Genomic DNA, 11,243 nt, shown 5'->3' with positions numbered 1-11,243 from the left:
AAATGAAATTTCAGTAAATTTTCTGTATCTTTCTGCAGCTGAAGATTGCTCTGCATTTTACATTTAATGCAATGCTCACATTGTTTAAATAAATGGAGTCACATGAAACGATCGTACGGCATTAACCTTAAATATCCTTGTTGCTTATTTTGATTATATATATATGTATATATATATATATATATATATATATATATATGTATATATGTTAATATATGTTCCAAACGCCAGCTTAATAATGACCACCCAAGCTATTTTAATAAATTCTTCATCATTTTCGAAATGAGAGTTTCTTTCATGGAATCTACTACAGTATAATTTGTTCTAGACATGTGATATATATATACACACACACACACATATATATATATATATATATACACCTGCCCTGGTCTATATGAAATGTCTTACTGAGAAATGCATTCTTCTGTCCCTGGCACCGACATTTGAACAGAGCTTCTTCTGTTCCAGTTATGCAAAACAACAGCATGTATATAGATAGATGTGTGTTATTTCTTTACTACCCACAAGGAGCTACACACAGAGGGGACAAACAAGGACAGACAAATGGATTAAGTCGATTATATCGACCCCAGTTCATAACTGGTACTTATTTAATCGACCCCCAAAAGGATGAAAGGCAAAGTCGACCTCGGCGGAATTTGAACTCAGAATGTAGCAGCAGACGAAATACCACTAAGCATTTCGCCCGGCATGCTAACGTTTCTGCCAGCTCGCCGTGTGTGTGTGTATGCATATATATGTGTGCGTGTGTGTTGTGCAATAGGATTGAACCCAAGTACACATTGTTGTAAAGCAAGCTTCTTAACTACAAAGTCACACACACACACACACACAATTATTGAGGGAAAATAGGTTGGAAGAATCAACATTTTAGGTATGTAACAAAAATGAAATATGGATGGTAACAAATTCAATGCTTTCCTATATTAATTAACATTCAAGAATAAGGCAAGTTAAATGGAGATGAATTGAGAATGAGGAACACAAAATTAATGAGGTCATAAAAACATTAATGATCGTGCACGCAGACAGATGTATGCTCACTTGCAGGCATGCACACAGATAGAGACAGCACACTTTCAGACATATACACTTGCAGTATACAGGTAAAGATTATTGATAATAGTGTGTGAAGATTATCATTTGGGGAAATTTACCTGTCTTAAATCTTGTACGAATGCAATTAGGAAGCTTTTCTGAGTGTAAGTTGCATTGATCCCGATATGATTTAATAACATTATCCTGCTGACTTTGGTCACCTGAATTGTCACATGTATGTGGATGTGTGCATGTGTCTGTATGTATGTATGTATGTATGTTTGTATGAATGTATGTATGTATTTACACATATATGTTTGTGTGTGTTCGTGTATGTAGTTACATATGTATGATAATGTGAAAACGCTGCTTCATGAGAATTAAACATAAGGTGGCTGGTATAGGTTGTATATATATATATATGTCTGAAGCAAGTTGTTATTGGACAAACTCCGCTTCAGCAGCAGATCTCCAAGTAAGAATTGTCTTCTTTCTATCAATTCTTTCAATATCTTTTCAGGAATTGGCTTGGGTGCTGATATGGTGATATGGTTAAGAAGTTGGTATTGCAGCCATGCAGTCTTAGGTGCAGTCATGTTGCATGGCACCTTCCATCTTTTTCTTCTGCTATTGTCCCAAGCTGATTCAATGCCTTGCAAGTGAATTTGGTTGATGGAAATTGTGTAGAAGCCCATCGTATATATACATGTTTATATGAATGTATGGAGCCTGGTGTAGCCATCCGGTTGCACCAGTCCTCAGTCAAATCGTCCAACCCATGCTAGCATGGAAAGCGGACATTAAACGATGATGATGATGTATGCATGTTTTTAAGCCCAGTGCTGATTTTATTAGTCTTTTGCTGAACTACTAAATTATGGAGCTTTAAGCATACTAAGACTGGTTGTCATGTGATGGTGGGGGACACACACATAGATATACAACGATTATGATAACAATGATGACAAGGACAGTGATGACAATGACGATGACGTGTATGTGTGTGTGTGTGTGTGTGTGTGTGTGTGTGTGTGTGTGTAGTAGCCTTCTGGACCAATTGGTCTTAATACATCCCTCCCAAACATACTTTGTGTACTCTTCTCGACTTGTTCCTCTTGTAATCCTGTCTCATAGATTCTGTATGTCTTCTTATTTTACCAGAAACTGAATACCATGAAAATCGTACTTTTCCTCTTGGTTATTGTGCCTTTGGTACTGTGTGCCAGTATTCATGATGAAGTTGCCATAAATAAGAGACTGACATGTAAGTTTTCCAAGTTATATATATAGTCTCCAAAAGGCCCTTTTTAATTTTGAGACAAAACTCCTGTACAAAAATTGTGCTTATATCACATCACAACACCAAGTCAGAACTATCTCACTTCAACTGGCCCTGCTCTTTTCAACATCATACCAAGACACATAAAGGGACAAAAAAACTACACAGCATTCAAATGGTTCATGGACAAATTTCTCCTACAAATTCCAAATAAACTATTTTATACCCAGATTCATCTCTGTAAACAATAACTCTTTACTCAAATGGGCTATGAAACATGACAAACTCTTTAGCAATCAGATTTCTTTGTCAAATGAATTAATTATTTCTTCACATTGTTTTGACTTTATCAGACATAATCCCTCAAGCTTCAATACTGTAATGATGTGATTGCATATTTTTAGAATGACATTTTAGGGTAGGTGTGACAGCTTGGATCTGGTCAGTTTAACTTAAAGCAAGTAGACTATTTCGGCCAGATATGGCTGGTTTAAATGCTAAAGGGATAAAATTCTTCTCCATGTGGTGCTATTGAATTTGCCATGGTCTGGGCTAACTCTGGCTGAAAAAGTATCTAAATATTCTAAAGTAGTTAACTTACTTTTCTCATACAACTTCTAGGTGAGCCCTAGTCAAACAGAATGACTAGGCATAATCCTCAGGGATTATATCTTTGCGTCAGTCATATTTCTGAACTTCTGATGTTTAGCAACTGTGGTTTTCTTTGATGAAAATTTTCTCCTCTAACCAGCCTTCTAACCATGGCTATCTCAACTTCTTTCATGGGATATTAGAATCAGGCCTGATATATTCAGCATATTCAGACACAGACATTGCTGATGGCTGCGTGATAAAACTAATCACCTGGTTTTGTGTTCAATCCCACTGCATAGCATTTTGGGTGAGTATTTCCAATTATAGCCCCAGGCTGACAAAAGTTTTGTGAAGTGGATATACATATCATCATCATCTGAGATTATAGCAAAAGATACTTGCCCAAAATTCTCACTGTGCATTTGAACTTGGGACCTTATGATTGCAAAGAGACTTTCTTAACCATTCAGCCAGTGTGTGCCTAAGGAACAATCACTATGCTATAATCAACATAGGTTGGATTATCTCACCATTGTCATAAATATGTTGTTCATTCTCCCTCACCAATATAAACTAGTCCATTTTAAATGTTATTGAACTAGTCCACACGCAATCAATCAACAGTTATCTGAGGAATTATTAACATGAACATATAAGGTAATATAAGGCAGCGAGCTGGCAGAAACGTTAGCACGCCGGGCGAAATGCTTAGCGGTATTTCGTCTGCCGCTACTTTCTGAGTTCAAATTCCGCCAAGGTCGACTTTGCCTTTCATCCTTTCGTGGTCGATTAATTAAGTACCAGTTACGAACTGGGGTCAATATAATCGACTTAATCCGTTTGTCTGTCCTTGTTTGTCCCCTCTGTGTGTAGCCCCTTGTGGGTAGTAAAGAAATAACATATAAAGTAATATTTTTCTCTTTTCCTTTGGAAGAGGTCTCACACTTGCCTAGTTTCAACTTCATGTTTATTTTAACACTACATGTATTTTTCCAGTGACTGAGTCTTCTCACTACTGTTTAGTGAAATTATTCTCCTAGAACGAATTACAGCCAATATAATTGAATGGAATTATTTTGTTTAACTATTCATTTATTTGATTCTATCTATCAAGTATCTGCAAGGCTACGAAACACTCATACATTTTTTTTTTTTTTTTTGGATTGCATTGTCCAATATATTCTTACATCTTTTAAAGATAGATTGTTGAGTTAGATATGGCTGCTTGGTTGATTTTTTTTCTTTTTCTGTTACATTGAGTAACTGCATAGAAGAAAGTCCTCTCATTAGCTCAAGAAGGATTAGAAATATAGTGCCAATAATTTGGTTCTGATCTCACATGATGTTACATGCCACACCAAAAATGATTGAAAGAGCAAATCTTTTAGCAATACTTCTTTCTACTTTGGCATGAGGCCAGTCATTTTAAGAGGAGGAGGAGGAGGAGAAGAAACTGAGTAAAACAACCCCAGTTTTAACTGATCCTTATTTTATCAACCTTGAAATGTTGAAAGGTAAAGTTGACCACAACATGATTTGAGCTCAGAACCTAAAACCAGAAGAAATATTCTAAGCTTTTTGACCAAAGTGTTAATAATTTTTCCTCTTTGCCACCTTCCATTTTTTGTTAATTTTCATGTCTTTAAAGTTTACAAATACGTAACCACAAAGAAACTGCTGTTATTATTATTTTTTATCATTGTTGATGATTTTAATCTCTTTCAGTTGAGGACATCATTGCTCTTCTAAAGTCAAAAGATTTATCTGATGGTTGTATGGCAACTTGTAAATCAAGTATTGGTACTTTCTGGGACTATATGTGCTCAATGGCATGCGATGCGTAAGTTGATGTTTTGTGTTTCTTTCTTCCTTTCTGAGACTGAGAGTTTTCATTCTTAACGATAGACATGAAATTAAGTTACTGAATTAGTAACAATTTTAGTCATAAGTTCAAACCATACTACTACAGCTACTGGATCATGGTATCTGGTCAAGCCACACAAATCTGTTTTATCTGACTCATAATGCAGGTATTCACCAGCATGCACCTGATTCCAAGATTGGTAACATTTCTCCATCAAAAAACATGTTTTTCTCAGAACACTGCAAATGGACAACACTGTTTGTATGATGGTGACACTTGTTTACAGCCACCACATGACAAGGATATGTAAATAAAGTAATGTTACCTTCTTCAGTCATACCGACTCAGAAGGGCTGGTTTCCTGGTTTCCATATAAATTCCCCACCTGGATGGAACTCCAGTCTGTTGCATTTTTGCCCGCGGAGTAGACTGAGGGTAGGCATGCAAACCAAACCTGATGAAAACTATGAGCCTCATCTCAACTTCATTATTTATTCATTACTTATTAATTCTAAAAATATGAAACAGCTTAAAGCTTTGATTAATAATCATTTGTTCACAAGGCCTGAAATTTGGTAGTGGGGGTAGGAGATAGTCAAGTACATTGACCCCAGTGCTCAACTGGTATTTGATTTATTGACTCTGAAAGGATGAAAGGCAAAGCTGACCTCAACAGAATTTGAACTCACAACGTTAAGCTGGAAGAAACGTTTATAAGCATTTGTCCAGCTTGCTAATACTCTTGCCAGCTCACTGCCTTAACTATTTACCATATTTTAATGTGCATAAGGAACCCTCGTGTATATGGAACACCTTAATTTGGAGATTTGAGGTTCGAGAAATTAAGTAATTTATTAATATCTATAATGCTATCCATGTATAAAAGACTCTCATATTTTTTTAACCTAATTTTTGACAAAAATGGGTTCCTTATACCCGTTCAAATACAGTAATTAATAATCCTTTCTACTAGAGTCATAAGGCCTGAAATTTGAGGGGAGGGGGCTAGTTGATTGCATCAACCCCTAGTCCTCGACTGCTACTTATTTTATTGTCCTTTGGTGGAATTTGAACTCCAAAATGTAAAGATAGATGGAAATATGGCTTAGCATTTTACCTGGTGTGCTAATTATCCTGTCAGCTCCTTGTCTTGAATTTTCAATTAATAATGAAATTCTTTCTCTACAATGATTTTCTTTCTTTTTTTCTTTTTTTCTAGTATCAAACACTTTGGTTAAGAAATGCTTTTCACTTATAAAAAGGATGTAATTCTTTGAGATGAATAAAGAAATTGAAAATATAAATATTGTTCTAGTTTATCATTATAGTTGAGCGGTGTGACTGTATGTATTTGTGTATATAAGTATGTGTGTATATGTATATGTATGTGTAGTTGTCATATTTATATATATACATATATAAATGCAGGCATGACAGAATCCAGAAACAAATGATTCTAGGCTCAATCCCAATCCATGACACCATGATGCTGAGCCGGTTACAAGTACATGCTGTACGTGAAGTCATGGGTATGATGCTGCTACCTGGATCACTTGATACAGGAGTTCTTGCAAGTTGTATATTCACTGTTGATCAATAATAAAGTAACTCACAGTGAAGTGTTGGAACCTGGGTGAAATGCTGAGCTGTGTACATAGACAGATGATGTTGACAACATTGAGATGATGGCAGCGACGAAGGAGGCGTTTGTCTTAATGCTGTTGGTAAGTCTCAACATGGTGGTTGTGGTGTTGTCGCTAGAACTGGCTGTGCCTTGTGTCGTCAGTGGCTAGGTCTAAAAAGGTCTGGAACATAAAGACTTCGAAAGGAAGAGAAGGTAAGTTTTTATAAGGAGCTGTAAGCTCAAAAACTGGGTTGAGAACAGGCTGTCTCACCTGATTGTATTTATAGGCTCTGTTTAGTTATATGCTGCAAATTGGCGCGACAAAATAAGAGACAAATTGGGCCAATATCAACCAGTCAGAATAATGGACACAATGGTGTCCAAATAGCGGCCAAAGGCTAACTGTTACCTGCTACGTTCGAATGCACGTATATATAATAAAGGAGAGAGAGGAATTTGAATCGAGCGTACACAAAATGGTATTTTGATTGGGCATTATTCTGTACACCCTTACAAATTTAGTTAGCGCTTCGTCATTTCCTAATTTGTTCCTTGCTTTTTTTAGTGCACGTTGAATGTATCTACAAATCGGTCTGCTTGCCCATTTGACCACGATTAGTATTTTACTGGTGGTTCCTTGGCTGCTAGTGTACAACATCTACATGATTTTACCAAACTTTCAATGTCCCAATCCATTGTCGGCCAATACACGTAACTCCTCATCAAAGCTTTCATTCTTGGCATTTCCGAGTGTCCACTATGAAATTCATGTAATATCCGTTTCTGTGGTGCAGTTGGTACTACCACTTTTTGTGCATACATTAAGACATCTTCGCAAAGTGAAAAATGTTCATATTTGTGGTTCTCTTACATTTATTATTCAAGTTACTTAGATTTTTATGATTTATTTGTCCTCCACTGATTTACTTTTTATATCTTGTACAGTCACTGGCAAATCCTGGATGTCATTACACATAAGGCTTACAATTTCTTTTTCTGATTGTAATGCGGCTACCACTGTATTTTCCAGTGGTTCCGTATTCTTTGGAATTAGCTTAGATAAGCAATCAGTATGGCCAATTTTTATAGAAGTTGTAATTTAACAATATTGTGCCTCAGCATCGTACTGTTAGCTGCATAGGTAGGAATTCCTTTCTTCGATCCGAAAATTGATAGTAATGTTTGGTGGTCTCTCTGCAGCTGAAAACTTCTACCATGGAGAAATCTGAAATTTCTTCACGGTAAAAATAATCACTGGAGCGTCTTTCTCTGAGTGTAATTGTTTTTTGTGCTGCAATCAGAGCTTGTGAGGCATGAAACACCGCCTTCATACTACCGTATTTATATTTGTGTAGGAAAACTGCTCCCTCACCGTATTCAGAAGCTTCAGAAGTTATAGTTATTTGATAAATTCCATTTGGCATGTTTCTTTAACAATTTATCGAGCGGAGCTCTCAATGGATACGTATTTGGGGTACTACTAAAGCAGTGCGGACCCGAACGCGCGTCCTCGCTAGCTAGTCGTGAGTGGTCGATCCTAACCCTAACCCTAAACACGTATTCATTTGCACACGCGGGTTAGGGATAGGGTTAGGGTTAGGGATAGGGTTAGGGTTAGGGATAGGGTTAGGGTTAGAGACAGGGTTAGGGTTAGGGTTAGGGATAGGGTTAGGGTTAGGATCGACCACTCACGACTAGCTAGCGCGGACGCGCGACTGCGCGTTCGGGTCCGCGATGCTTTAGTAGTACCCATATTTGGTATGTAATTTTGATAATAGTTCGCCAAGCTAAGAAAAGTTTGTAATGTCGCTATGTTAGTTGTAGGAAGGAATATTTTCACTTGCATCTGACCTTAAAGGGTCAGGTCGTCTTCCATTTTTATTCATGGTTTGTCCTAAATATTTAATTTAAATGAAAAGAATTCACATTTCTCCTCACTGAGTGAGAAACCGTAATCTCTTGTTTGTTGAAAAACACACTTAACATGTTTCATATGCTGATCACAAAATTCACTTTTAATTAATATATAGTCAAGGTATAGAATTGCAAATTCACTGTCCGCCAACATCGCATCCATAACCTGTTGAAATATTGCAGGTGCGACCTTCAGACCAAATGGCAATTTATTAAATTTGTATAGTCCTCTGTGTGTATTCACCGTTAGAAGCTTCGAGCATTCCTCGTCTACTTTAAATTGTAGATATGCATCAGACAAATCCAGTTTCGAAAATATTTTGCCACCATTTAATTTTGCAAAAATATCCTCTGGAGTAGGCAGTAGATAGCGGCACATTTTTAGACAGTCATTCAAACCAGTAGAAAAATCGGTACACACTGATTTTTTTTTCTAATACCCACAGTTGGTGCTGCCCACTTAGAATAATTTACTTTTTGAATAATTCCCATTTTCTCCAGTTTGTCTAATTCTCCCTCTACCTGCTTCATAGCAGTAAATGGTAACTTTCTATTAGGTTTGAATAAAGGTATGGCGTTTTCCTTTATTTAAAAACAGACTTCAATCTTAGAACATAAGCCTAATTTATCCGGCAGCGCTTCTGGAAACAAGTTTTAAAATTTCCTCTTCAATTGAGTTGCTGAATTATTTTCACTGGTGGAACAGCTATTTACTTTTTTACAGAACAAATTTATGGGAAGTCAAACAACTCCAACCAGGCAACTGAAATCAGCCATACGGGCATACCCTGACGTTAACAATTAGTTAGACTTCCTTCCGTTAATCCTACTTGGTATCCGTACATCCGTCAAGGATGAAATCGGATACTCACCGGCAGAACTTGTTTACGGCACCACATTAACCCTGCCTGGACAAATGATTGCTCCAGTAATTCCACAGGATATCCCAGATCCCACAACATATGTGCATCGCCTACGTGCACATATGTCACAGCTGCCACCAAACCCACCTCGCCCGCAAGAAACTGATACATATGTCCCCACGGACATTAATCAATGGACACACGTGTTTGTTAGAAATGACGGAATACCAGCACAAATCCGCCCACCGTATTCTGACCCTTACAAAGTACTGCAAAAAACGGGAGAAATACTTCGTTATCGATGTAAATGGTAAACAGAATACTGTAAGTATCAGTCGGCTCAAGAAAGCCATCATGGAACCCGATACGGCACCACCATCATCATCACCATTGACTACGCATCGAAGCGATATAACTGCATCAGCATTTCCCCACCTGTACATCAAAGTCTCCACAACACCCTCACACAAAAAACGGCAGAAGAGTTCGTTGGCCGGCGAAATATGTACAAGTCTTCTATATTTAAAAAAAAACAAAACACCCCACGTAAGTGATTCCTACACTTCAATATTTACTCCAGTGAACAATTACACCAATGAACATTTACATGAACGAACACTTATACAATTTAACAGTTACTCACAAACTAATAAAGAAAAAATGTTTTTAATCCTTCTGGCAATTATGCACGAAATAAACATTTACCTCTGTACGATATATTCCCTTTGCATGCCTTGCGATTATGTACTTTACCTTATTTTACTTTTGCTTCATTTGTTGTATATATGCCATTTAATTACTTTGTAAATTGCCGCATTCACGCACACGCATATTTCCAGACTCACAAGTCATTATATACACGCATTTAAATACCATGCATCTAGTGCCCGACTAAGGCTGCGTTTTTTTTTTTTCTCTCACATTTGTGCTTTTCTGTTTCGCGCTATATCGAAATTTTCCTTTTCTCCGTACCAAGAAACTTTCTGGGGAGGGGGGTAGTGTGAGAGATTTCGACTCAAAACTGAACCCAAATCTCTCAGCTCACAATTCGACCTCAGAGGAAAATGTTTCCCACGGTCAAAAGTACATTTTCCCAGCAAAAGACTACACATTCAAAACTAAGGGATTCACGATAGATAACAAATGACAAGGAAAATGTTTGGCAAAAATTAACGGCCAAAACATTTTACCTTCGACACCATAAATCAAGGGAACGCTAGCCAGACATAGCTTCACTTGTCAGCACTGTGACCACCAAATGATATAAATAGAGAAACATTTGGCCAACAAAGGGAGTTGCTGGCACGACCGCACACGCTGCGCAAGGACGATCATCAGTCTAATTAAGACATCGCGACTGCTCACTACTACTACTAACCCAAGAGCACGCATCGCTACAACAACTGTTATACAAGGTTCTTTTGTATACACACGCTTTGTCTCTTCAAACACGCGAAAACACATAGATACACAAACAACAATTTATACATCACAAATACCACAACTGAATTTGTTTCTTGTAAACATTTTTTCATTTATTATTGTTTACCTGCTGTGATATAGCAAATGTTACCATTTCAAATTTTAATAAAATAACTTATAACATATTCTAAAAGTTTTGGCAATTTAATGCTCTACACCGCATTCATGCACTTCTACACCTGATTATAAACAAACGAGACACCAAAACGGTATAGTCAGCAAACACGTAAATTGAACATCGGCTTCCCCCGTGGCAGAATCCAGATACCTTATATATATATATATATATATATATATATATATATATATACATATATATATATATATATATATATACATATATATATATATATATATATATACATATATATATATATACATATATATATATATATACATATATATATATATATACATATATATATATATATATACATATATATATACATACATATATATATATATACATATATATATATATACATATATATATATATATATATATATATATATATATATATATATATATATATATATATCAAATAATAAGCAACACGGAAT

At 36.4% G+C, this 11,243-nt stretch overlaps 1 protein-coding gene and 1 pseudogene across 1 annotated transcript; both read left to right on the top strand.

Moving 5' to 3' along the window:
• Positions 1–1,402: 1,402 nt before the first annotated feature.
• Positions 1,403–6,103, top strand: LOC149131993 (uncharacterized). Its single transcript, XM_089365711.1, has 4 exons — positions 1,403–1,537; positions 2,224–2,326; positions 4,661–4,775; positions 6,019–6,103. Exons 1-4 carry the CDS (start codon positions 1,436–1,438, stop codon positions 6,035–6,037), a joined length of 339 nt encoding a protein of 112 aa, XP_089221837.1. The 5' UTR covers positions 1,403–1,435; the 3' UTR covers positions 6,038–6,103.
• A 2,708-nt stretch (positions 6,104–8,811) lies between these two features.
• LOC149131992 (uncharacterized) lies at positions 8,812–10,803 on the top strand (annotated as a pseudogene).
• Positions 10,804–11,243: the final 440 nt, after the last annotated feature.

The sequence above is a fragment of the Octopus bimaculoides genome, chromosome 18 (assembly GCF_046866305.1).
Source record: "Octopus bimaculoides isolate indiv1 chromosome 18, ASM4686630v1, whole genome shotgun sequence".
NCBI lineage: Eukaryota > Metazoa > Mollusca > Cephalopoda > Octopoda > Octopodidae > Octopus > Octopus bimaculoides.
This window is presented reverse-complemented; position numbering and strand designations above follow the sequence as displayed.